Source organism: Apiospora aurea, assembly GCF_038362705.1.
Source record: "Apiospora aurea strain CBS 24483 chromosome Unknown utg000008l_segment0_segment0, whole genome shotgun sequence".
Taxonomy (NCBI): Eukaryota; Fungi; Ascomycota; class Sordariomycetes; order Amphisphaeriales; family Apiosporaceae; genus Apiospora; species Apiospora aurea.
This window is the reverse complement of record NW_027117395.1, coordinates 4,772,074-4,799,646: the sequence shown is the minus strand read 5'-3', so window position 1 is coordinate 4,799,646 and position 27,573 is coordinate 4,772,074. Positions and strand designations below refer to the sequence as shown.

General features: G+C 41.9%; 6 protein-coding genes across 6 annotated transcripts; 1 reads left to right on the top strand and 5 right to left on the bottom strand.

Moving 5' to 3' along the window:
* Positions 1–359: 359 nt before the first annotated feature.
* Positions 360–1,620, top strand: PG986_012943 (uncharacterized protein; the record flags this gene model as incomplete). Its single annotated transcript, XM_066849165.1, has 4 exons — positions 360–707; positions 768–924; positions 996–1,033; positions 1,108–1,620. 4 exons carry the CDS (start codon positions 360–362, stop codon positions 1,618–1,620), a joined length of 1,056 nt encoding a protein of 351 aa, XP_066695861.1.
* A 319-nt stretch (positions 1,621–1,939) lies between these two features.
* On the bottom strand, positions 1,940–2,626 carry PG986_012942 (uncharacterized protein; the record flags this gene model as incomplete). Its single annotated transcript, XM_066849164.1, has 1 exon — positions 1,940–2,626. One exon carries the CDS (start codon positions 2,624–2,626, stop codon positions 1,940–1,942), a length of 687 nt encoding a protein of 228 aa, XP_066695860.1.
* A 1,317-nt stretch (positions 2,627–3,943) lies between these two features.
* PG986_012941 (uncharacterized protein) lies at positions 3,944–5,853 on the bottom strand (the record flags this gene model as incomplete). The annotated part of the gene is made up of 7 exons (XM_066849163.1): positions 3,944–4,218; positions 4,268–4,428; positions 4,782–4,823; positions 5,195–5,272; positions 5,324–5,468; positions 5,535–5,673; positions 5,740–5,853. The coding sequence occupies 7 exons, from the start codon at positions 5,851–5,853 to the stop codon at positions 3,944–3,946; spliced, it is 954 nt and encodes a 317-aa protein (XP_066695859.1).
* Positions 5,854–21,633: 15,780 nt separating this feature from the next.
* PG986_012940 (uncharacterized protein) lies at positions 21,634–22,374 on the bottom strand (the record flags this gene model as incomplete). The annotated part of the gene is made up of 2 exons (XM_066849162.1): positions 21,634–21,825; positions 21,913–22,374. The coding sequence occupies 2 exons, from the start codon at positions 22,372–22,374 to the stop codon at positions 21,634–21,636; spliced, it is 654 nt and encodes a 217-aa protein (XP_066695858.1).
* A 1,514-nt stretch (positions 22,375–23,888) lies between these two features.
* Positions 23,889–25,540, bottom strand: PG986_012939 (uncharacterized protein; the record flags this gene model as incomplete). The annotated part of the gene is made up of 4 exons (XM_066849161.1): positions 23,889–23,957; positions 24,132–24,840; positions 25,006–25,441; positions 25,513–25,540. 4 exons carry the CDS (start codon positions 25,538–25,540, stop codon positions 23,889–23,891), a joined length of 1,242 nt encoding a protein of 413 aa, XP_066695857.1.
* Positions 25,541–26,164: 624 nt separating this feature from the next.
* PG986_012938 (uncharacterized protein) lies at positions 26,165–26,988 on the bottom strand (the record flags this gene model as incomplete). Its single annotated transcript, XM_066849160.1, has 2 exons — positions 26,165–26,895; positions 26,940–26,988. 2 exons carry the CDS (start codon positions 26,986–26,988, stop codon positions 26,165–26,167), a joined length of 780 nt encoding a protein of 259 aa, XP_066695856.1.
* Between the last annotated feature and the right edge of the window lie 585 nt (positions 26,989–27,573).

Here is a 27,573-nt window from a genome sequence, read left to right as displayed (position 1 = left end):
ATCACTGTCACCATCACCAAGATCTAGTGCAGTACTGTCACTGCTGGTGCCGATGGTGGTGTTGGTATCTCAGGGGTTTTAGCAAGACAACATCCTTCAGCCGGATAACTCCATAAAATGCGGGGAACTGAGTACTTACAGGCTATTTGAATAATCGAATCGAAATGAAATTATTCGTACATTTGTCTGTCTCTTCATACTTGGACCACATCAAGATGGCGGAGGGTTGTCTACCGAGAGGGTACGTCGGCTAAAGTCTGCCCGGACCTTTTACCTTCGTCGCCCGTATATTGTTATAAAACCCCCCATCTCAGGACGACTGTCGGCCAGGTGTAAAGTTTCCTTGCACCGCAGTCACGATGTGGGCGTTGCCATTATTCATACTTCTCGCCCTGTCGGTTGCAGTCCAACTCGCGTTGGCGGGCCCGGTGGACTTGCTCAAGGTGCCGTTTGCTGCAAGTGAGCGAGCAGATACAGGCTTGGTCGGCTACTTGGGTGCATTTTTCTTGGGTGCCGATCCCTATGTCTATTTCTACCAAAGCAATGGGAACAATCCGACCTCTTTCCGAGCACTCAACAAAGGCCAGCCAGTCATCCGGCCGACGCGAAGCACCGGCGGAGTCCGTGATCCGGCCATTGTGCAAGGCAGCGGTGAAGAAGAAGGCAAGACATGGTATATCCTGGGCACGGATCTGAACATTGGCAAGGTTAGACATCTCGGTATTTGATGATAGTTCCGCCAGTGATGACTAACTTTGCCCTGGAAGACGAACTGGGATGCAGCCCAACGCACGGGGTCTCGGGGCATATTCGTCTGGGAAAGCACTGACTTGGTCAACTGGGGCAACGAAAGGCTTGTTGTAGTCGAGGATAGCACCGCTGGTATGGTGTGGGCTCCTGAGGCGATCTGGGATGCATCTGAAGGTAAGCCGGCTTTGTTTATGTTCTGTCTCTCCCGCCAACGCGCACTCTCCCGGATATAAAACACTAACTAGAAGCAGAACAATACCTTGTCCACTGGGCGTCCAAGTTTGTAGGGCACTGATTGCTTACCCCCTGATTCTCACACCCCCAAGGCATTGGCTAAGTACCGGTCACTTTTATTAGTACTCGGCCTCAGACACGAGACACACCGGAACCCCCTCCGCCATCCGCATCCGCTACGCCCACACACGCGACTTCCAGACCTTCACGGCGCCGCAGACCTACATCGACCGCAGCCCGACCAGCATCATTGACCTTGACATCCTACCGCTGTACCCGGACGTCGACAACCAGCAGTACGTGCGCTTCATGAAGGACGAGACCCGCAAGACCGTCTTCATGGAGTACAGCACGACGGGCCTCTTCGGCAACTGGACGCGCGCGGGCGGCAGCTCGGGGACCATCGCTTCTCAGGTCGAGGGCCCCGCGGCCTACCGTGATAACGTGGTCGACGGCAAGGTGCACTTACTGTTGGACTTCTACGGCAGTGATGGGTACCGCCCTTATGAGAGTTCCGGGGACCTGAGAGACAACCGGTGGACGGCGAGTAGTCGGAGCGGGTTTCCGAGCAACTTGCGGCACGGCAGCGTTCTACCCATTAACCAGACGTTGTTTTCTGCCCTGGGTGAGAAGTAGAGTTTGTAGCACATGTGAAGATGTACATCGGTAATGTGTGTGAAGTAGGTTGCTTTGGGGAAGGCATATAGATTTGTATTTAGAACCTTTTTGCTCGACCATTGGCCTAGAAGGCCTTGTTCGAGTTACCTGCCACGAATTATTAAGAGCATAACAGTAATATATCAGCTCGTAGTGCTGTGTTGATGCATTTCTATGTTTAGCCTCTATCGTCCATGGTCATCCGAGGAAAGAAAACTCGCAATCATCCAGTCATGATGAGTAATCAATACCCAAGTCACCAGTAATTCGCTCAGGTGGTCCACCCCTGATGTGCTGCTCATGTCACTGTTGTCCTCTCATCGTCCTTCGTTTCCTCTGTCTTCTCCGTCTCCTCCTTCTCCTCGTACTTCTCCAGCCAGTCCACTTCAGTACCATCGGGTGCAACGTGCAGCGGCAGCTCCATGGCCCGCCTCCAAAACTTCATGCTTCCGTCACCGATGCGGTGGTACTTGTCGAACGTCCAGCCCAGCGCCGCGAAGAAGGCGCGCGCCTCGTCCTCGAGCCCCAGCACGCGCAGGCTGCGGAGGATGCGCGTGATGCGCAGGTGGTTGTGGTCCATGCGACGGACCCAGCGCGGGAAGTGGTCCTGCTCGGCGCCGGGCTTGGCCGTCACGTCCACGGCCCATTGCCCGGCGGCGTCTTGGTCCCAGGTGATGTCGAAGCCGTAGAAGGAGAGCATGCGGGCGAGGGCGCGGCGCATAGTGCGCTTGAAGCCGGCGTTGGCGTCGTGGCGCAGGTACAGGAACGTGTCCTCGTCGACGACGGGCGAGTACTCGTTGAACAGGGAGCCCTCGGGCAGTGGGAACAGGATCTGGATGTAGTCGTGCTGCGACTCGAGGCGCGTGTCGCGCCATGCGAGGATCTGGCTGAGGGTGCGGCCGCCTACGTCTGTGCCCATGACGCTGGGGTCGTAGAAGTCGACCAGGCGCTGCATGGCAGGGTTGGTGGGGCGCGGTGGTGACATCTTGCGCAGGCGACTCTTCTGTTGTTTGGTGGCAGTAGAGCTGCAGGTTTCTGTTTTGGATGATTGAAAAGAGAGGGATGGCAAGAAGTGCTTGGGACTAGACGAAGGTTTCTGAATGCATCGGAAACTGCTTGGTTGGTTGGCTGGTTGTTGCCTTGTTTGAATGAGCTGAATGCCGCGTGTGGAGTTTGATACTTTGCTCAGTCAATTAATTGGTGCAGTAGAGCGCTGTGGCTGAACAACTGTGGCTGGTAGATTGGCCTGAAGTTTGGTGAATGACAGCACAGTAGGTCAGAGTTTAAAAGCTAAAGTCAACCCCTGAATCTTAAAAGGAGCTTTTGATTCTGGCAGACTCTAGAAAACGCTTTAGGATAACACTGGTGCTAAACGAAGGACGTGTTTACTTTTTATTAGCTAGCTTAACTTTTTACTATATACGCACCTCTTTAGTAGTTTATTTTAAGCTAGCTTTTCGATCCGGTTTATTAATTAATATTCTCGTTAACGTTACCGGCGCTTTTTATATTATTATTAAAGTAAAGCTAGTTAGCGTTTATTTAATATATTAACGGTTAAACACAAATAATATTATATTTATTAATTTTAACGTACGTTAATACACGTTAACTTAAGGACCGAGTGCGAGTAATACTATATTTATAGTACTTTTTATAGTACTTTTTAATACTTTTTATAATACCTTTTATAAGGCTCTTTATACTTTATAAAGCTTTATAAAGCCTTATAAAGCCTTAAAAAAAGCTAGATTAACTAGCTTAAAATCGGCTAAACTATTTAACTGAGATTTATCGATTTAATTAATCGATTAATAAGAAAAGACGAGACAACGGCAGCTAGCGTTTTTTTATTTTTAATTAATAGGTCGAAGTAAACACACTATTAAATTTTTAACTAATATATAAAAAAAGGGGGCCGTCACCGGACATATACTTCTAGCCCCTTTAAGAGGATGTGCGCGGCAGAAAGTTAAGCTAGCTAATAAAAATTAAACACGTTTAAAATATTTAATTCGAACTTTAGGTATAGTCTTTATTGCGTTAGATTTTCTAGACCTGCAAAGGCTACCACTCCACATGGTATTCTATTCAAAAAACAAGACCTTAGTGTGAGAGGCCAGCACTGAAGAAACCTCGCGGGTTTACCTTAAATTTATGATTCCACAGTGTCCTGTACTTGCTTTGCTTATATCACCCTATATTTCCAGCCCAGACGCCGACTTAAAGCGGCCGAGAACTGGACAATCACCATGTAGCCGCTTCGCACGGGGTGTCTCGTCATATCCACCTTCCCGTAATCTCACGCCCAGGAATCGGTGCTTAGACCGGACTTGTCCACAGCATCGCAGTTCAGGTTCCGTTCGCGTGTGAGTGCCAGGGCTAGGATGATCCGGACCTGGGCATTGGGCGCGCCCGGCATCGCAGGCCACGCGGCTTCGTTGTCGCCGGAGTAGATATCGACGACGACGGATTTTTGATATTGCTTGTTGTTGCCGCCGTCCGCGACATGAGCTTCGAGGCATTCCTTCAGCCCGTCGCACGCCGCCCATGAGACGGCGGCGCAGCCGCTGTGGTCTTGGTGGTTGGTGTTTCTGGCCGCTACCAGGTTCGGTAACGGGCTCACCGATGAGGAGCAGGCCGACCCTCAACTCTAGTTCTGCTTGGGTGGTGGTGTTGGTGGTGGTGTTGGCAGCATCGGCGTCAGCGGACTCTGACGGTCGTGCTAATGAGTGAACGGGCCTTTTCTTTTGATACATTGAACCTGTCTGCGCCGCATTTTGATGACTGAATTCAACAGCAGTCTAAAGAATGAGATGAGGGGGGTTGTCAAATCTGTTGTTCCTAGCTAAATAGAACGTTTGTCGTCTCCCAATGCTGACGGATGAAAGGCCACTGTCATTAATATGGGTGTTTGCATCAAGGTGGGGGTTTTGGTATTGGTGAGAGCGAGCGTGATTGAAGGCCAAGCAGGGCTCGGTGTCATCCAACAGGGATAGGGGAAAAGGAAAACCAAGCTGAATTTCTCAATGACTTATCACACACACAATTATATGACAGTGCCGACGCTAGGCCGTGCTGAGTCCCCATTGCGGCTGGCTTTGCTTAGAGCCCACCCGTTTGTGAGACTCATCACATACCGGCCCTGACCGAGACCCCAGTCGTCTATGTCCTCGGTTGGACTTCATAGAATACGTCAAACGCGCACATCAGAAAAGATAAATCATTTTCGAAATAGTACAGCGACTTGAGAAGCGTTTCATTCTGCCAAATCAGCTACTATAGAACACTGCTAACGGATGGAAATAGTGGATGCGGTTTGCTACCCAAATCTAATAAAGCAAAGCAGCTAGGCATTTCCCCAACACGACGTCAGATTCGCTATTGCCTCCACCTGGACTCTGACTCATCCACGCAACATTCCCGGGGACCTCTACCAGGTTACTGCCCTCAAACCCAGAAACCGGGATAAATGATGTTCTGGGCACTGTTAGTATCTATGTAGAGCATGGAGTGGTGCGGAAGAAGGGGGAACCGATCAAGAAAAACACACCCAGGTGGAAGACAGTCCAGGCCCTGGAACCGGGCGGCGATAGCATTGAAGCCTTGCTCGGACCATTCGATCTTGTCCCTGTACGACACATGTTAACATCAAATACTGAGATCGAGGAAAGGTTCCCACATTTTGTTGATCAATATCAGCAGCTTCTCCTTGGGGCGTAACGATCCGTTTGACAAGGACGAAGCTAACTCCCTGCTGGATCTCTCTCCTGCGTCTGGGCTGGTCGCGTCCACTACCCAAGCCACAACATCCGGTTCCTCGCTTGCTAGATTTGTGACATGTCAATGTTGTTGTTACGTTTGAGTAAGCGGAGGTTACAGAAGACGCATACGTCCGATCACGTAATAGGCATGAGGCGATAGGTCCACAGGCATCTCCATGCCATGCTGCTCCAGGAACGGCTGCATCTCGCCTAAGCGTCTGATATTGTGTCTCTCGAGCTTTTCCACGAGCGTCATGTCCGGTCCCATCTGGAGTAGTTAGAGTGTTTGCAGCTGTGTCAAGGTATGCGGGGGATAATAGGGGCAAAGCCTCACCTTCCACACAAACTGCCCCACCAGGGTCTTCTTCCCGGCCCCTTCAAAGCCTAGGAAAGTCAGTGTCTTTCTTGGGACCATGGCAGAAGGCTTGGAGCTGTCAGCTACTTCCATAGTTGATGGTTGAGAGCACGGTAGGTCTGCCGCCGTCTGGGACTGAAAGGATTTTTTCGAACCACCGTGTTGGGTCCAGGTGCGGAGTAATAGTGGACTGTTCTCCGCCTTGGCAGGGAGTTGGTTTGCTCGAAACCCGAGCGTTCGGTACGGTGCAACACCGGGTTGCTGGCCTTCCTACTCTCGCCAAGTTATTCAGACAATTTGTCCATATTACGTTAGTAGAGACGTCTACATCGCTTGGTGGCCCGACCAACAACATCGGAAGAGACAAGGGTTCGGTTGACGTGACAAACCACCAGCCGATCCTAGCTTCCGTTTTAAGGGTCTTTCTGATTAGAGAGCCTGGCATACTACCAAGACAAATCAAAACTTCCTTACCTTGCCAGCGACCAGTCTTGCTGTTCCGGCCACCAATTGCTAATCACATAGACTGGTTGGTGGGTGCGCCAGTGTTTATATCCACCCCCATCACGTTTGTCGTGTTGAGCTGGAGAGGAGCTGCCTATGCCTCTGTAATCACTTACTTTCCGTGTGTTGGCATCGTAAGTGGCTCATAAGACCAACTCGAAGCGTGTGCAACAGGCGATCCAGTTACTCTGGTGTTATAAGAAACATGATAAAAAGTCCCAGTGATGATGTGTCCGAAAGCTGATCTGCTATGTTTCATTTTCCGACAACAGCGACTTGTCATATATGATTATTCCCATTTCTTACCAACCACAACCGGATCTAAACTAGTTTAGCAGCGATAATCAGCTGGCCCTAGTCTTAACGGTTTCCTCCGTAGACTATCTCATTAATAGATATACTCTGTTAAGCGGGCGACTCCTAACCCGAGGTTTCAGCTAAAATATAACCCCTTTTAACGCCCTCCCCCTTTCGTATATTAATTAAAATAAGTACTCGTATATAAAAAATAATAACACTTATAACTCAATTAATTAACACTTATTATATTTACCGTATATTTCGGCGTATATATATTATAATTAATTTTCTTTTTTTAACTCGATTTTAATCGATTTTAAATACCTCTTTATTATTATTAACGCTTTTTTAAACATTTTCTTTAGCCGACCTTTTTAAATATTTTTTTAAACCTCTTTAATATTTAATATATAAATAAAGCTTTTGTTAAAATATTTTTTAACCTTTTTTTAAGTTTTTATTTTCTTTAAACTTACTTTTAAATTAATCTTTTCCTATTTTAACCGGCTAATTTAAACAGTTAAATTATTAATACTTTTATTAAACTTTATTTATAATTACCTCTTTATAATATTAGAATATATTACCTTTTTATTAAACACTGTTATCGTTAAATTTTTAACTTATTAATTAATTTTAAATATTAAGTCACGTAATTAAGCCTTATTAAGGCCGATGCATATGGATTAATTAATTGCTCGATATAATGCCTTATATATTACTATCTTAACTTTCGTATCGTATTAAAGTTAACTTTTTTTCCTCTTTCCTTCTTTTCCTTTCTAGCTTAATATATTTTAATTTTATTTAACTAGTTACTTTCGTATATACTACCGATAGCGCTATATAATTATATTAAGCTCCTTTAATTATTAATCGAAAGGTAGAGATTTTATTATTAAAAACGATGCTAATAAACGTTAAAATTATCGTATAAATTAACCCTATTATTATATATTAATTTAATAGGAAAACAGGGTAACGTAGTTTATCACTACGCGACGCATATTACTTAGCGACGCACTTTTTCTACTTTTCGACCTTTTTTATATAAATTAATTTAAATATAACGCTTAAAATTAATTAAAACTATTCGCTATTCGATTCTTCGCTTAATTTTATATCTTTTTTATATATTCGCGTATTGTAACCTATTTCGCCGTAAATACTATAGCGTTTTTTATCGGTCGCTCTCCGTTTCGACGAACCTTTATTTTTATTTTTATCGGGCGTTAAATGCTTCTTTTTTTACCTTTTTATCTTAACGTAATCCACGGTTTAATTAAATACACGGTCTAATTAAACACTTTCTTTTAATTCCGTATAACTTATATTTTATGCCTTATATTTTTATTACCTACGATAATAAATTAATAGAAAGAGAACGATATATAATTAATGTTTTAAACGCTTTAAAAAGATCTTAAATTACGCGTACGAGCCGTAGCGTAAATATATAATATCCCTTATATAACTTTACGTTATCGGCGTCGCGGTAATATTTTATAACGAAATACGTAGTCGTTAACGTAAAAGCTTACGAATTTTGAAAAATAATTAATCGTATAATATATAATTAATTTAAATTCGCGATCGTTTTCGCCTCGAATAAGTATTATTAAAAATATAGCGAATCGATTACTTAATTTACGCGACGCGGGACGCGTTAACGTTAATTAAGCTTTTAATTTCGTATAACGATAATTAGATTTCCGGACGCGTTTTAACCGAAAAATCGATTATTAAAAAGTTTTTTACGAAGATTTCGACGCGTATTATACGTGGTTTATTTTCGTATAAAATATAATTAATAAGTATAGAATTTAAAAAAAGATATATATAATTTCGACGAAACTAGGTTTTTTATAGGCTAAATTTCGTTCGAAATAATGGTAATTATTTTCGATTAACACGGAAAGCCTAGGGTAATATAATAAAAGAACCGGGAATAGGTTATAATAATATAGGGCGTCGGATTATATAGTTACGTTATCCCTTTGTATATTATTTTTACCGGAAAAACGTACTTTTCTTTTTAATATAAAAATAGCTTATTATCGAAAAATTAAGTAATCGTAGTTATTAAAAATAGCTAGACTATAAATAAAAGAGGCGAGGACTAGATTCGATACTTTAATAAATATATAAAGTCTTATACGAAGGGTATTTACCGCCTATTAATCCTTAATAATTATAAGAGTTATTACTCGATAACTTTCGAGCTTTACTATAAAAAGAACTCGATTATTATACTTTACATGCTTTTTTATTTATCGTATAAGTTTTAGCCTCTTAATATCGATTGTTTTTGTACGTTAAAAAAGGCGTACGGGAAAGAAATTAAAGGTTTTATACAGGTATATATTACTTATACTTTAAAGGAGGATTTTCTATTAACGTTTTTAAAAACGTTCTAAGCGATTTTTACCGTTTCGAATATATAAAGAAGCTTTCGAGGGACCGTACTCGTTTCGTATAATCCGGAATATATTATTTTATAATTAAATATAAAACTACGTACTCTAATACCTCCGGGGACGTTTTCCGGCCTACTTATTCTTTAGGAATTAAAGACTTTAAATAACCCGATTAAAGCCTAATCTTAAACCGAATACGTTCGAAACCGTATCGTACGGCATTAAAATAGCTCTTTAATATCGATTTTAATTAAATTTAATTAAATTGCGAAAGGTATAACGTAAGTAATATACCGGCTCGCTTTTTTAAAGGGTAAAGTAACCGTATTACGAAAAATAAATAAGATACTTAGCCGGCGCCGCCGTATAAAAAAACGGCTATAAGATAAAGGATTACTTTATATATAAACTAAAAAAAACCTATAGTTTTAAAAGAACGTTAATAAACAGTTATAAAATAAATCGCGCCGAAATAATAATTATACGAGAAAGTTTAAAACGCGTCCGCGACGCTATAAAATTTATAAAGAGCCCGGGCATAATACGCGCACTTATTAAAATAATATAAAAGTATTTAAAGAGGAGGATTTCGATTACTTTTAATATATTAAATGCGTTATAGTGGAATTGATTTATATTTCGTTATACGAGGCCTTAGAAAGTGTTTAATTAGACCGTGTGTTTAATTAAACCGTGTGTTTAATTAGACCGTGGATTACGTTATAGCTATTAAAATTCTTTAATAATAAAGGCTTTTTTAAGCTAGACTCGCGACTTTTTAATTCTCCGGCGTTTAAAAAATATTAAATTAACCTCTTTTAATATAACGTGGTTTACCACTACGCGACGTATATCACTTGGCGACGCACCTTAATTTAATTCTAATATAATTAAACTTTAACGCGTAATACCTTTATAACTATAATGCTTAATTAATCCTAAAAAGATCGGATAGTTTTAGTAATTTAAGCGATACGAAACGGACCGACTTAAATAAGCTAAAAAATAGTAGTAAAAGTTTATAATATACCCGAATTAATTTTACGTTATTAAATTTACGGCCGAACTTTAAAACGCGAAATCCGACCGAAACGATATAAAATAAATTTAATTAAAAAAGAAATACTTCGTAAATATATAATTAATCTAAATATCCGAGGGATACCTCCCGATTTCACTGGTGTAAAAATATAGCTAATCTCTTTACCGCGTCGCGCGGCGGCGACCGCGTCGGCAAGCACTAAATTAAACGTTTTATCGACTATAACCCGGACTTAAAAACTAAAATAAATCGTCGATACGATTATTAAAGAGCTTTTTACGAGGATTTTAAAGTTATTTTTATTTAATTTACACTGGTCGTAAATATAAAGGCGAAATACGGGATCGTTAACGAAAATATTTAGAATTTCGACGAAACCGGTTTTATAATGGGTATAATCGGGTTAATATTCGTCGTAATACGCGCCGAGCGGCGTAAAAAAGCGAAGTCGGTTTAGTTTAATAATCGGGAATAAGTAGCGGCGATTAAATATATTAATTCGCAGGGTTAATATATTCCGCCGTTTTTAATCGTTTAAAGCTAATATTACTTCGCGAACTAGTCCCGCGAAACCGATTTACCGGGCGATTAAGTAATTAAGCTAATTTTTAATAGTTAAATTAATAACGAAATAAGCTTAAATTAAATTAAATATTTCGATAAACATACTAGATCGTAAACGAAAGGTTGCTACCGCCTCTTAATTTTTAACGGCTACGAAAGCTATATTTCGGCCGAATTCAAAATATACTATTAAGATAACGATATTATTATTATTAATATGCTTCCCTATTTATTACACTTGCTCTAACTTTTCGATATAATACTTTATTCGCCTTTAAAGCGTGTTTATTCGAAAAAAATCAAGCTATTTATTAAGGCTTTTATAAACTATATTATTAAACTCGAATTTTTTATCGCCTTTAAAACCGCGTATTTTACTGTTTTTACGAAAACTAACATTAAATTTAAATTCAGCGTATTTAATTTAATACCTTATAACCCTAACGAGATAATTAATAAGTTAAATATACGTCTCCGGACGCTTATACTTAACCTATCCCGTCTAGGGACGGCCAATACCTACGACCTTTAAACGCCGTCTAACCCCTAATAAATAACTAAGCACTTTACTTATATTAAAAAGAGGGTATCTATTTATTAAGGAAGCTTTCCGACGCCGATTTTAAATGCGGTAGACTAAATAGCGAAGGATATAATTAAAATAGTTTATAAAATAACCCTTATACGCGATAAAATATATATATTAAAGGAAGCTAATTTAATATTTTTTAAGCGCCGAAGAGTTAAAAAATCGCGAGTCCAGCTTAAAAAGCCCTTACGATTAAAGAATCTTAGTAACTATAAAACGAAAAGGCAAAAGAAAAGCGTTTAGCGCCCGATAAAAGTAAAAATAAGGGTTCGTCGAAGCGAAAAGCGACCGGTAAAAAGCGTTGTAATATTTACGGCGAAATAAATCATAATACGCGAACATATAAAAAAAATATAAAATTAAGCGAGGAATCGAATAGCGAGTAGTTTTAATTAATTTTAAGCGTTATAATTAAATTAATTTATATAAAAAGGTCGAGAAATAAAAAAGGTGCGTCGCTAAGTAATATACGTCGCGTAGAGGTAAACCACGTTATTTAATTTATTAATTACTTTATTAAAATTAGAAAAGATTAAATTAAAAGCGTTAAATCCGGATTTAATATTATTTTTCGTAAATATAATAAAATACGCGGCTTTAAAAGCAATAGAAATTCGAGCTTCGTAATATAATTTATTAAAGCTTTTATAAATAGCTCGATTTTTTAAATATATACGCGTTAACGGTAAATAAAATACTATATTTAAAGATTAAAATAAGTGGGAAAAGTAAGGAGGTATACTAAACGTAATAATGTTGTTATTTTTATAGTATTCCTCGAATTCGGCCGAAATATAGCTTTTATTACTGTTTAAAATTAAAAAGCGATACGTACCTTTTATTCGTATTTTTATATACTTATTAAAGTGTTGAATTTAATTTAAACCCGTTTTATTATTATTTTAACCGTTAAGAGTTAATTTAATTATTTAATCGCTTAGTAAATCGTATTTATAAAACTAATTTATAAAGTAATATTAGTTTTAAACGATTAAGAACGGCGGAATATATTAATTTCACGAATTAATATATTTAATTGCCGTTATTTATTCCTAATTACTTAATTAAACCGATTTCACTTTTTTTACGTTAATTAACGCGTATTATAACGAATATTAACCCGATTATACTTATTATAAAACCGATCTCGTCGAAATTCTATATATTTTTATTTATAATACTGTATTTAACTTTAACGTGGTTTACCACTACGCGACGTATATTACTTAGCGACGTACTTTTTCTATTTCGTAACCCTTTTATATAAATTAATTTAATTATAACGCTTAAAATTAATTAAAATTACTTACTATTCGATTCCTCGCTGTAACGAACGGCTATCGGGTGTCTAAAGAAACCTAGTAGTCGTACTGGGGTTTATATTAGCTAAAACGAGAGAGTACTTAAACGTACAAACGAGTGCGTCCGTTTAATGCAATGAATAATATCCTAAACTGATCGTAGAACTTAATTAAGAGTGTAATAGGTTGTTAAGGTAAAGTGCTTTATTAATAGGTTAAATTAATGTTTAAATTAATCGTTAAAGTAAAAAGTGTTTATATAAAATATATAGGAAAGGTTTCGTCGTTATATATTTAATTTCTCTTTTACCGATTCCCGGGATTACTTTCTATTATTATGCGATTACTTTTTCTTTTAAATAATCTTGGCTTAAATTACGTTTATTTATTTTCCGTAATTACTCGTAGTTTTTAGTGATTAGTTACGTAATATATTTACCGTAATTTTTTTAGTGCGGTTATAAGTGTTTATTTTTTTTACCCGTGAGTTAAGTGTTATAATAGGTATTTTAATTAGTCGTTACTTATAGTATTAATCGTGGTGAGTTTTAATTAACTGCTTAGCTTTAATTAAGCTGGTACGCGCCGCGGGGCATTGTGGTGCCGACCCGTGTAAAGTAGGTTTGGGCCGTATAATTAGGTCGGGTCGTAACACTATTTCCTTTTTCTTGTTTATTTTGCTTTTAAAGCGTTTTTGGCCGTATAAGTATCCTAGTTCGTTCGTCCTTAAATTTTGGTAAGTTTCTTCCTTATTACTTTTTTAATAATGTATATTTATTATATTAAGTCGTATTAAAAAAATTAAAACGCGTTATTACCTCCGAGCGACGTATTTTTATTAATCGTATTAATTTTTACGATGTTAACGTTATGCCGTGTTTTTTTTATTTTAAGTATAATAAGGCCTATAAAATGGCAGCCGGCTCGTTTCGCTGCGGCGAGTGTGTGTTTCGCGGGCGTTTTTATGATAGCTTTAGGGTAACTTCGGCCCTTTTTAAGGCTATAGTTGACTAGAAGAAATACGAAAATAAGGAGGTCGACGCGAAGGAGGCGCTCGAAATTTTTTAAATATAAATAGTTACTGTTTTAGGTCGCTTTTTTAAGGTGCGTCGTTTAAAAAAGGCGGCGAAAGAGCGAAGTTTTAATTTGTTTTGTTAGGGAATATAATTTTTTAACGAGGAGGATAGTGTTTTAATTAAATAAGAAGCTCGCGTTATTTCGGACCTTTAGGGTTAAGGTATTAATAGTAACGTAAACTGGTTTTTTTTTAGCTTTAATTCTAAGTTCGGGGATTTAGGTTTATTGGCGCTCCCTAAAGCTTTTAGTGTTTAAACTTTTAAAGCTTTTTAACAGCGTTCACTAGGTGCTTCTTAGGTTTTTAAATGTTGTTTTTCGGTAAGTAACCCTCCTATTTAACGAAGTATTTCTAGCCTCGCCCTACTCGTTTTTTATCGAGGATGCTTTCGATTTCGTATTTATGCTGATCCGTTTCGATTTTTAGTTGTGTTTCGATTTTTACGTTTACTGGGGCTGGTTCGAGTAACGAGATATAAAAAATAGGGTGTATTTGTATTGTTTTAAGTAGCGATAGTCGATAGTTAGTTTTTAAAATGACTTCTGCGATTTTGAATGGTCTAATCTTTTTGAAGTTTAATTTGTTACTAGGTTATTTAGTTTTAATATTTCGTCGAAGGAGGTAAACTTTTTCCCCCTCTTTTAAGATAGGTCCCTTTATTCTTTTCTTGTCGGCGTGTTTTTTTATTCGATTTTAAAGAAAGATAAGGTTTTCCTGTAACGATGTTTAGAGTTGTTTCAGTTTTTCGATTTAAATAGTCGCTATCGGTGCTAACTCTCTTTTTAACGGTGTTCGAGTGATGTCGGGGTTAAATCCGTAATTCGCTTTAAAAGGTAATATACGCGTAGTCTCGTTATTTATACTATTATATATAAATTATACTATAGGTAGTAATCGTACCTAGTTATTTTATTCGTGGTTAATATAATATCGTAAGTATTACTCGAGCGTTTAATTTATATGTTCGGTTTATTTATCGGTTTACGAGTAGTAAGCTATAAACAATTTGTGTTTAATTTTAAGTTATACTATAAGGGATTTTTAAAATTTAGCGGTAAATAACTTATCTCGATCGGAAATGATTGCTTCCGATAGTCTATATTAATTAATTATGGTTCTAAGGAAGGTATACGCTAAGTTATTTATATTGCTTACTTCTTTATACGGTAGGAAGTAAGTGTACTTAGTAAGTTTATCGGTAATAATTAATATACTGTCGTATTTAACCTTGGTTAATGGTTTCTCGGATGGTGGTAGTTTAACGATAAAGTTTAGTGCGATTATTTTTTAAGCTCTATTTAGTAGTGGTATAGGTTGTAGTTCTCTATACGGTTAATGTCGTGCGGCTTTGGTCTTATTATAGAGGTCGTATTTGTTAATTATTTTGGCCACTCGTTTTTTGAGATTTTTGCAATCGAATTACCTATTGATTCGTTTTTAGGTTTTAAAGATTCTTTAGTGTCCGTAGCCTAGGTATATATAGAATTTCTTAATGAACTTGTTTTGGTACTGCTTAAGGATATCGATCTTACCGTAGCGGTACCTGAGTTTATTTTTGGTAGGGAGTCTATTTATAGTTTTAAGGGTATATTCTTTAAATTTCTTAATCTATTCTTCGTAGAACTACACTTTGTAAATAGTTTAAATATATCGTAATGGTACTAAATTTTTATTATTATCGTAGGTGAAAATCGTGCGTGTTTTTAATGGCACGTTCTGTTAATGGTTTAATTTTCGACTTAGGGCATCGGCCTTGCCGTTATCGCTACTTTTTTAATAAATGATTACGAAGTTAAATTTTAATAGGAATTTTAACTATCGTACTTATCGTTTATTTAATTCTTTACTGGTGGTAAACGTAGTAAGATTTTTATAATCCGTGTAAACCTTTACTGGTTCTTTAATATTATTTAAATAGTGTCTTTATTCTTTAAAAGCTTTAATAATAGCTATTAACTCCTTGTCGTAAATTTAGTAGTTAAGTTCTGGTTTATTTAGCTTCTTCGAAAAGAATACGGCGGGGTGCGATTTTTCGTTATTATCCCGTTAGTTTAATTATTTTCCGATCGTATAGTTTAATGCGTCGGTCTCGATCTTAAAAGGTTTATTGGGATTTACTACGCGAAGCACTGGTTCGTTAAAGATTTTATCCTTAATGTGTTACGACCTAGCCCGATCTCGCGGCCTAGACCCACTTTACGGAACGGCACCACAATGCCCCGCGGCGCTTACCAACTCGACCAAGCCCAACAGTCACTTCGGACTCACCAGGATCAGTACTATAAGCAACAACCAGCCAAGGCACCTACTGCGACACCAAATCTAAAAGCAGGAAGGATGGATACGTACGATCGCATCGAAAGACCGCGACGAACAGCTGCATTACGTGACCAGCTCACTGGATTACCGGCTCAGTCAAGAATAATCCACTGAGCCAGTGAGCTTATGGCTCAAAGGATCACCAACGAGGAAAAAGGCGAGCCACTGAGCCAGGCAATCGGTAAAGAAGAGATTGGATATATAACGATGAACCTTTCCTATGTGTTTTATATAGACACTCTTTACTTTAACGATTAATTTAAGTATTAGTTTAATATATTAGTGAGGCACCTTACCTTAACGAACCTATTATACCTTCAGCTAAGTTCTACAATTAGTTTCGGGATATTACCCATTATATCAAACGGACGCACTCGTCTGCACGTTCAAGTACTCTCTCGTTTTAACTAATATAAACCCCAGCACGTCTACGAGGTTTTTTTTAGACCCCGATAGCCGTTCGTTACATAATGGCTTAAAAGGCCGATTTTTCCTTATTAGTTTATTAGAATAGTGTGCCCTTTTGTGTTAAGTGCGTAAGAGGTGTCGCTATCTTACTAAATCCGGGGATAAAGATTCGGTAATAGTTAGTTAGTTTTAAGAAGGATTTGATTTTTATAGCGCTTATGGGCCTAGGCTACTTTCGTATTATTAATATTTTGGAAGGTTTTATTCGGATTTCCCTTAGGGATACTACGTATCTTATAAAAATGATTAATTTCTTGTGAAACTCGCTTTTTTTTAGGTTAACCAGAAATCCGGCGTTTTATAATTTTTAAAGCACTATCCTAACGTATTCTTTGTATTATTCCTCGTTCTCGGAGTAAATAAAGATATCGTTTAAGTAAACTACTACGAACTTATCGAAGTATTTTCGTAAAACATAGTTAATTATGTTTTAAAAACTCGTGGGTGCGTTAGTAAATTTAAAAAGCATAGCTTGGTATTTAAAATACCTGTACTTAGTTCGAAATGCCGTTTTTTATTCTTTTCCTTTTTTAATACGGATCAGGTTATATACGTTAAGTAGGTCGAGTGCAGTGAAAATTACTGCCTTATATAACTTATCGCGTAAATCGCTAATTAAGGGAAGTGGATATCGGTTTTTAATAGTGATTTCGTTAAGTTTCCGGTAGTCGACGTATAGTTTCTATTTCTTTATTCCGTCTTTACTTTTCTTAGGGACGAAGAGAATAAGGTATTTTATTAGTGAGGTAGATAGTCGTATTATACTTTTTTCGAGGTTTTCGGTAATATATTTTTTGAGTATTTGCTCGTGTTCTTAATTAAGTTTATATATCGGCATAAATTATAGTTTTTTTTTTTTTTAAGGGGTATTTTATAATTTTACCGTGTATAAAACGATAAACCCGTTTTTAGCTTCCTATTAAAGAAGTCTTTAAACTGCTGGTATTTTTTTAATATAGTCGTTATAACGTTCGGTTTAGGTTTTTTAGTAATAATATATGCTCGAAATATTTTAAGCTTACTTAGGGGTCCTTTCTTAAAACGCTGCCTAGCGGCTAAACCTTTTCCTAGTATATCCTACTAAAGTTAGCCTGTTCTTTAATTAACTCTGGGATTACTTACCCGTAATTAGGGTATCCTTAGTATTATATCGTATTTTAATATTTTCGTGATATTATACGTAATTCGTTTATAACGTCCTCCGATGTTAGCCGAAAAGTTCGTGACTTCCTTTCGTATTTCTTTATTTTCGTAGGTTATAAGTCCTTTATCGACGGTTTTAAGTCGGTATAGGGCGTCTTTTTTTTACTAATTTAATTTTAGGCTGTTAACGATTTTTAGTGAGATATAATTTCTTTGCGCTCCGTTATCGAGTAACGCTTTGATAGTAACTCTTTTAACGTTTACTAATAGTATAATATGTTTATAAATATCTTATTAATCCGTTGTAGTATATAGGGACCTGTTTTATCCCGCCTAATATTGTTCCCTTATATTCGGCGGCATTTATTTCCCGACTACTATTAGAACCTAATTCGTTTTTTAGCCAGTCTTTAGTAGCGCCGAATTTATTTATACGGCGTAGTTCGTTCGTAAGCGAGGGGTAGTGTCTAGGATTCAATTATTATAGCTAGTCCTCGTATTTAGGATTTAGGTTTTTCGAGAAACCTTAATTCCGTTTATAATTTTGCGGGGTTATTAGCCCGTTTTTATCGAATCAGGATAACTTCGCCGTTATTGTTAATGCGGCTGCTAATAATATCGGTTACTCGGAGTAGTCGTTTATTCGTGTTTCGAAATACTCGATTTCGGAGTTCTTCGTTTTTTTAGGGGCGTAGATCGTATATTTCGTAAATATCGATCGTAGTAGTAGATCGTTATTCTTGCGACGTTTATAATTATTGAAGGGTTCGGAACTTTTCCTATGCGTAATCGAGACATCGGTCCTCGTTATATATTGTTTAATATTATCTTTAAGTGGTATTTTTTTAGCTATCGGGGGTTCTTTTATACTAATAAATATACTCGTCGTAAATCGGGGATAGTAGTTTTAACCTTTTCGATTATATAGTTTAAGTGTAGGTGTATAATAAGTCTCTTGCCGATTCTTCGGGGAAATTAGTCGTTCTTTAATTTCTCCGTAAAATACTCCGTATAAGCGTCGTATACGTAAAAAATCTATAACAGGGTAAAGTAAGCCTCGTAGGTAAAAAATACTCGGGGGTCGTCTTTTATAAAATAATTACCGTGTATTCCCTGTTCGAAACTATAAGTAATAAGTGTTTATCGTAATTTCCGGGATTCGGGGGATAGAATACTAGGGATAATAAGCCATTCGTCGATTTTTAAGCTCCGTGGTTTCGTTACTTTTATTACTAGTTCGTTTATAGGCATACCTACCAGTCGTTTATATCTTTTTAAATTAGGGTTCTCGTTTTTTAATTCGTAAGGCACGAGGTCGGTATTTATTATAGGTTTTTATTTAATTATAGTAAATATTTATATTAAGCGGCCTCTTTTTTTTAGGGCTTTAGGGAACTATCCGGTTCTTTTTTTATCTACTAAGTAAAAAAAATACCTATCGTCGTAACAGGCTGTTTAGGATAGGTTACCGTATAACACGTTTAGCGTGCTATTAACGTTACTTCCCTTAATAGTTACGGGGGTTTTTTTTACCCTAGTAGCGTTAACGTGGCGTCTATTAAGAACGCGTTAAAACGTCTTTTTAGGGCTTCTGTAGTCCCGTGCGAAGTGCCCGTTTTTTCCGTAATTATAACAAGTAACGTCTTTTTTACGCTTACCCTTATTATCTCGTTGAGTAGCGTCGAGATCTATAGGTCCGCTATGTAACCTATAAGATATTTTTTTTAAGTACGCTGGACAGGTCGTTCGCTATTAACTTAAAGTTTATTATTTAATCGTAAGGCGCAATTATTTAATTTTTCGAAGCGTCGTTCGTATAAACGGTTATCGATTTTAACCACTTTTTTAACGTACTTATCGAAGTTATTAAGTCGGTCCTCCCGGTTAACTTCGTCCTTTACATTTTTTCGCAATCCGGCGTAAAAGAGTATTATTAAAGTATCGTCGTCGTGCCACTTAGTTTTCGAAGAGATTTATTTAAACTTAGTAATATAGGCTAAAACCGATCTTTTTTATTTAAACTATATAAATTACTTTTTTATAGTCCGAGTTTTATTAGGATTTCTAAAAATAGCTTTAAGTTTTTCTTCGAAGCTAGTATAATAACGAAAAATAGTACGCGTAGTATCGTTTTATTCCTCCTCGAAAAGGTTATTTAAAAAGTTTTATATAATAGGTTCGAACTATGCAAGGGTATCCCTTTTAAAATATTTAACAGCGTATAGAATTCGGTTAAATTTAAACTCGAATTCCTCGGCGTAAAATCGTAGGTACGCTTTTATTTAGGTTAGAAATCCGTAAACGGTCCCTTTCTTTCCGTCGTAGGCCTGGGGAGGTGTTAGTTTGTGTCTAGGGCGTCGGTGTCTTCCGACGGGAAGAGACGCAATTTGATCCGTAAGTTATTCGTTGTCGGTAATAAGCTCCTCGATTCGGTTCTGGAGTTGCTGAATTAACCTGAGGACGTTAAGTTTTTCGGTTAGGTTGCTTATTCCGCCCTGATTAGGGGTTCCGTTAATATTGGGATTTTAAGGTATTATAATGCTTTTATAAGGATATTGCTTAAAGGTTTAAGTAGTAATTTGTAAAAATAAGAGCGATTAAAATGTAACGAACGGCTATCGGGTGTTTAAAAAAACCTAGTAGTTATACTGGGGTTTATATTAATTAAGACGAGAGAGTACTTAAACGTGTAGACGAGTGCGTCCGTTTAATGTAATGAATAATATCCTAAACTAATCGTAGAACTTAATTAAGAGTATAATAAGTCGTTAAGGCAAAGTGCTTTATTAATAAATTAAATTAATACTTAAATTAATCGCTAAAATAAAGAGTGTTTATATAAAATATATAGGAAAGGTTTCGTCGTTATATATCCAATTTTTCCTTTACCGATTCCCGGGATTATTTTTTATTATTGTGCGATTACTTTTTTTTTAAGTAATCCTAGCCTAGATTACGTTTATTTATTTTCCGTAATTACTCGTAATTTTTAATAATCGGTTACGTAACGTATTTACCGTAATCTTTTTAGTGCGATCGTAAGTATTTATTCTTTTTACCCGTGGGTTAAGTATTATAATAAGTGCCTTAATTAGTCGTTACTCGTAATATTAATCGTGGTGAGTTTTGACTAATTGTTTAGCTTTAATTAAATTAGTACGCGCCGCGGGGCATTATAGTGCCGACCCGTGTAAAATGGGTTTGGGCCGCATGATTAAGTCGGGTCGTAACACTCGCTTAATTTTATATCCTTTTTATATATTCGTATATTATAACTTATCTCGCCGTAAATACTATAGCGCCTTTTATCGGTTACCCTCCGCTTCGATAAACCTTTATTTTTATTTTTATTAAGCGTTAAACGCTTCCCTTTTACTTTCTCGTTCTATAGTTATTAAGATTTTTTAATAATAAGGGTTCCTTTAAACTAAACTCGCGACTTTTTAGCTTTCCGGCGCTTAAAAAGTATTAAATTAGCCTCCTCTAATATATATATCCTATTACGTATAAGGGTTATTTTATAGGCTATTTTAATTATACCCTTCGCTATTTAGTTTACTATATTTAAAATCGGCGTTAGAGAGCTTCCTTAATAGGTAGATACCCTCTTTTTAATATAAATAGAGTGCTTAGTTGTTTATTGAGGGTTGGATGGCGTTTGAGGGTATATCCATGTGCAAGGGCTCCGTGACCGTACTGTACATGTGACAAAGGCCAGAGAGGTATAACTTATGTAGGACGCTCTTCCCTCTCTCGAATAGCTGTTAGTAGCTAGTAATCAAGCCTCATAACCATTATTTTGACATGTGTGACAAGCTTGCCAAGCGTTCCTTGCTTTTAAACACAGTTCCGACAAAAGCCACTTCCAACCACCCTTGACTTGTCATTCCTCATGATTACATGCACCCAATACGACATGTCTCAAAATTCGCTCATTAAAACATGATCTAGTAATGCGGGTTGTGGCTGAAAAGCCAATGATTGTTTCTGAAAGTAGAAGGCCATAAAGGCCCAGGAGCACTACGGATACCGTCGCCGTGTACGTACTCAATGATCAAGTATAGTTAGACTGGCTTGGCTTTTGTCGAGGCTGACAAATAATAGTCTAGTTACAGACTGACATGGTGCCTCTGATTTCTGAGGTTTTTATTTCATGTTTCTTGTGCCCCCGGCTTCCTCAGGCAGAACGCCCGAGTCTGCATCCAGCCGTCGGCCGAAAGAGCCTTGGGCGCGTGTACGTCCTCCCAATTGGTCCCCTCGCACTTGACTAGATGATGCACGTAGCGGGCCTCAAAGACGCTGATGATAATGAACCAACCGCCGGGTTTCAGGACACGATACATCTGACGGCCGATTAGTTTGGCCCGTATGGTGCGGTGACTGCAGAGGACCGGAAAAGCTCAAGATGGACGGCATTAGGCACCACTTACCTCTTGACTGTAGCGCCGGGAATCCGAGACGATAACGTCGGGGATCTCCTTGAGCAGGTGTTTAGGGCCCCAGGCGCAGAAGGCCTCGAAGCAGGCCTTGTCGAACACCACATCGTACGAGCCGCTCGCTACGCCGGGCATGTCGCGGACGTCGCTTTGGAGCCACTTGAGCCCGGGGTCCAGAGGCTGCATCTGCGCGATGACGGCGGGCGAGAACTCGGCGCAGGTGATGTTGGTGTAGCCGCCCCGGTTGTGCATTTCCATGGGCAAATGGCTGGAGCCCGCGCCCGGGTGCATGATGCTGGCGTCGGCGGGCCAGTGGGGGTAGACGTGCGCCTTGAGGTAGTCCTCCAGCTGGTCGTAGCCGAGGTGCCACTCCCGGGGCGGCGGGTCGTCGGCGCTCTGGTACCGCTCGTCCCAGTACTCGGCCTTGTTCATCTTGGCCGACTCCGAGTTCGCCATGTTGGTTGACTTTGGGCGGTAGCCTGTTCCAGCTACTTGATTGGCTGCTACTTGGGGTACCGGAGAAGAGTGTCGACGTTTTGCGACATGGGCTAACAGCGATGGATGCAATTCGCGCACGGCGTGATTGATCTAGTATGATACAGGAAGCTTCTTTGCGCGCGGAAAAAATATTAAAGCTCTAGTACGAGACCAGTCAGGCGCGGCTTACCCTGTGGGGCTCCACTCAATTTGGCCTCGGCAGGACTATATAAAAAGCAAGTCCAATACTCACGTCGCCAACCACCTTTCGACGTTGGTCGGAAATAGGCTTATTGACTCTGCCACAGTTGATCGGGCATATTGCCTAAGAAGCACCACGACGGCTGCCAAGGTTACGCAAGAACCTGACCGTCCGACTTTCGGGTGCGACCTTTCTGGGCGGCGGGCAGTACAATCAGGAAGTAGATCGTTCGAGGCAATTTTATGGTGCATGCGCATTTCAGCGGCGGCCAGCTTCAGGTCGAATATGAGGGAGCAGAACCAGAGGTACGTACATGTAAGCAGGACGTCTGGGTATTGAAAGCCATGCCAATTTATTGTGGCGGTTTACACAGAGAACATGAACACAGCAGTCAAGGTATGAGAAACGTATCATGATGCGAGTAAGCTCCTTTTCCTCTCACAACTGAGTGAGCTTTCATCTGGGACTATTATTATAGACCTGCGCAGATATCCCTTTCAGTAAAAAAAAAAAAAGAAAAGACGGCACAGTCTGTACATTGGCATGATAGACCTATCCGGTCTTCCGGTATCCCGCGCGGCCCCTGGCACCCTATATTTTTGCTCTCACATCCCGCCTCCCCGATAACTGCATCAACACTTATGTCCGGCGGCCCGAAGCGGGGGGATGCGGATCCCGCAACATGTACAGATGCATACCCGCAGCCAGATCCACCCCCGGTGGACGAGAAGAGAAGGCACACGGACGTGGAGCGTTTCACCATCGTGACACAAGATGCAGTGGTTTGGGTTGCGTTGAGAGAGGCCGGCTCAACGAGAGAGCGGTGACTAGATCTGGGCGGAGCACCCTCGAGAGCGACTTCGGGGTGCATCATGACAGATCCGTCTCATACCGGCGAATCCAACGACTACTTTTTGATGAAGGTTCATGGATACTGGGAAGTGACGGATGAAAACACAACAGAAGACGGACACATTGAATCAGAGTCGAGAAAATATGAGTTGTTTTGGCAAATGTCGTCGGGCAACTCTTGCAGCCCAGTGGGTGTTGACCAACGACTCGACGTTGAGCTGTTCTAGAATCCTATCTACCCAATTGCGGGGACACTAACATCTATGAGAACCAGACCAGCCGCAATTCCCAGCAAGTTGCCGTCCATGGTAACCCATCTCAAAGGCCTTGGCACGGGGCCTGTCTTATTCAGCAACAGTGGACGAGATGGATATAAACAACGGGGGCACTCATTAGTCGGGGTGCCCATATTTGAGCTCCGTAGCGGGGTATATAGATACTAGTGTAAATCAGGAGGAGTCGTCAACTGGGGATCGGGGCCCGCCTTCTCTCTCGCGAGTCGCGACCCCTATTCAACACGGAAGTGGTATGATATGTTCCTTGGCGGAAATGTGCCCAGTGCCCTCAACACTATCACCGCCTCAACAGTTTTCCGAGGAAAACTCCCTCTCGGATTTCTGGACTGGAATTGTGCATAGAGTGCACTTTCTAGCATCGCGAGCAAATGTGCAAAGGTGCATACGTGAGTTGAAGAACGGGCCACGCGGCTAGCTCCCCCATGCACCGCCAGTGGGTCGTAATGACGATCCCCACCACCACGACCACGCTCCGGGTCCTCCTCGCTCGCGTCCTCGTCGGCGGTGCTTTTTCTCCTTCTCCTCCCCTCAGGCGTTCCAGCTGGGCTCTTGCTCCTCGCGCGCCTCTCCGTCAGCCGGCCAATGGTCTGGAAGAAGCCCCGACCCGCCATCTCGTCCAGGCCGACGACCCGGATGTGCAGCACGGCCCAGAGGGAGGCCGCGACGACGCCGATCTCGGGCAGGGCGGTGAAGATGAGGTAGACGGTGGGGCTGCCGGTCACGGCGTTGTACATGTCGTCGCCGTCGTCGTCGGCGCGGACCGCGTACAGGACGGCGTACAGAAGCCGTAAACCCAGCAGCGGCAGGCAGATGACCAGGCAGTGGAACTGCGGCGCCTCTTCCGGAGGCACCATGTCGAGCCCGCGGCGGCCGTCGCCGTGCTTGAGGAAGAACATGTACATGAACATGGAGACCTCGAACACGAAGAGGAGCGCGGTGATGGCCGTGCCGGACTGGCTGAAGGGGGTGGGCGCCAGGGCATCGTCGACCTGGTTGGTGCTGACGAAGCCGGCGATGGAGACGCCGATGCAGGTCCAGGTGATGATCTGCGGCAGCGTGAATATAAAGGTCGGAATGACTTGCGCGAAGTGGTTTCTTAGGCAGAGATGTTAGCAGTAGCTCCCATGATGCGTTGTCGCGATTCTCCCTGGCGTGCTGTACAGGGCACCGCACCGGGGACCGAGGCGCGAGTGAAAGGGGAGAAGGAAGGGCCGGAGGCCTCTGACTCGGGTTAAGCCTTGCGTCCGTCTTTCAACTTACAACCTCTCCATCATCTCGAGCAGCAAGAAGAATAGAACAAGAATACCGAAGGACTCGCATACCAGCACGCCAGCGAATAGCCCTTGGGCATCTTCTTGCGCGTGGACGGCCGCCAGCAGGCAGCCAGCACCGACAAGGCGGAGAAGCGATAGGAGCGCCACGCCGAACCCGCCCAGCCGGCCCGCGGCCTTGAACCAGACGCCGACGGGCAAGAGGGCGGCGAAGCAGACGATTTGCAGCACGGCGATTCCTTGGCGGAACAGCCCGACGGCGGCGGCGACCGCTTGCTGCTGCTGTTGGTCGCGCTCGGCGACGTGCCCCAGCGCCACCCTTGCGACTGCGACTGCTTCCTCCGCGGCGCGCGGCCGATGTAGTACTTTCGCGACCACCCGCTGCCCGGACAGACTCCGGCGGGGAATACGTAGATGGTCGTGGCCTTGGAGTTGCGCGGTTCGTGTTGGTGAGTCTCTTGTTGCTCAGGCGGACTAGATGTTGGGGATAATGTACCCCGTGTCTCGTCCTCCTCTACCTGCATGAACACGAAGCATGGAGCTACTTCTTTATACTGTCTGATTTGCCACCAGTAAGCAATAAAGGGGGATAGACAAGTTCACGTGGAAAGCATTGCCCAATCAAATCAGTCGGAACCTTGGTAGTATTTCTCGGCAGGAAACAAGTGCGACGGGAAAGGAATGTGACGTGTTTCTGCCAGATATGAGCGAAGACTTAAGGTCGGCTCGAATTTACCAGACGACGGGCAAAAGGAGTACGCAATCTAAAGGGAGATTCTCGGTGTCCCGCTGGCGAGGCACAAGCAGCCCGGCGGACAGTGCTTGCGGCACCTGGCTCGCCTGGGCGGTACAAGTAGCGCGAACAAACTCCCCACCACTGCAACCTGATGGGCACTCTATGGAGCTTGGCATCACGGTTGCATCCGCCCGTGGTCCTTCTCGAACTGCACAGACGGTGGTGGTGCTGCGAATCTGAGAAAGCTACTGGCGGCCAGTCGTGATCTGCAAAAGTCCGCGGGCCGCGCCTGGGACGATGCGTCGACAACGCACCCTCAACCGCCACGTTTTCCTGCCCCCATTATTTGGATAAATTATATGGGGCCTCGCAAATATGGGTACGTGCCGGTTGGACCCTGAATCTTGTCACCTCACGCTCGGGTCCGCAACTCGACCACACAGACCCAGCAGGCCAACAACACTTCCTTGAGCTGCAGAGCCATCTCATCGCCGAGCAACCTCATCTTCCCGTCCACCTCAGACGCAATGGCCTGGCCCAGCCCGTTCTTCCAAGTGAACGCCCCCATGATCTGCCGATCGGCTTCCACGGAAAACAGAAGTTTCTCCTTGAGCTCGTAGCTCGGGTCGTACCCGTGTCTCCTCAGCTGCTGCTCGTTCCCGGGATTGAGGAAGTCCCGGTTCGCGGGGCGGGTGACGTGGTAGAACTTGAACAGCGGCCGTCGACCACCGCCAAGCCCGAGCCCGAGCCCGAACGGGAGCCTCAGCCTCTTCTTCTCGAGCCTGACGTGGCCCGGCAAGCACCGCGGATGGCGTCCCCGAATCTCGGGCACCTCCCCGAGCCGTAGAGGCAGGTCGATCACGTACAGCGTCGTTTCTTGGTTGAACTTGGCGATCATGTCGATCACCGGGAGGGTCTGGGGGGCATCTCCGGCTGCCGCCGAGACACCGGCGTCTGCTAGGACCTTGGCGCCCTCGCCGGGTCGCAAAGGACGGAGGTGCAACTTGTTCGGGGCGATCCGGCCGATTTGGTAGCGCGGCTTTCCAATGCGGTCGTCGTCTGTGGTGAGATAGACAAAGTGGCGGTGCAACACGAACTCATTGGCGATGGGGTCGTCGCGCGCATAGCCCGGTGGTTCGCATTCTGTGGCGCTTATGTTCGTACTTCCAGTTGCTGCAGGAGCTGACGGGTGATCTGCGTGGGAGTGCCTGCCTTCTTCTGCCCATGCTTCAGCATAGCCTGGAGGCTCAGAAGCCAGGCTCCTGTCGTCTGTAATTTGCATGGGAGACGACTGCCTTCGAAGACGAAACTCCCGGTCTTGAAATGATCCTGCCAGGAAGGGAAATGGGTAGCATCAACGTCACAAATTTGCCTCGGCCTTTTCGTCCTGGGTGAGATAGAAGGCGGTGCTAACCCCGCTTATGCCCATTCGGCTAAATGGGGTTGCGCCCAGCAGACAGAATCCAGATATCATTGGCATTGCTGTTTGGACTCGCTCAGGAATGGGCGACTTTGTGGGTCCCAGTAATCGGCGGAAATCCAACTGCCCTTCCTCTAGCAGGCTGTCATTTTGAAAGTACCAATGTTATATGCAAGTTAATGGCTCGCATCCGGGTTGGCCTTTCTTGGCCTGCCTGCCTAAGGTGATCGACCAGTGCATCGCTGATCGCAGTATACCTGCAGGGATCTAATGCGCCTGGCTACACTGCCTCACTGGCATGGCGCGCGGGGAAGAGCGCCTTATCTCAGCGGGGGTCATGGACTCTTCAGAGCCTGATCAGGCAAATCCTCTCTCTCCCTTTCGGGTTTCCTACTCGAAAG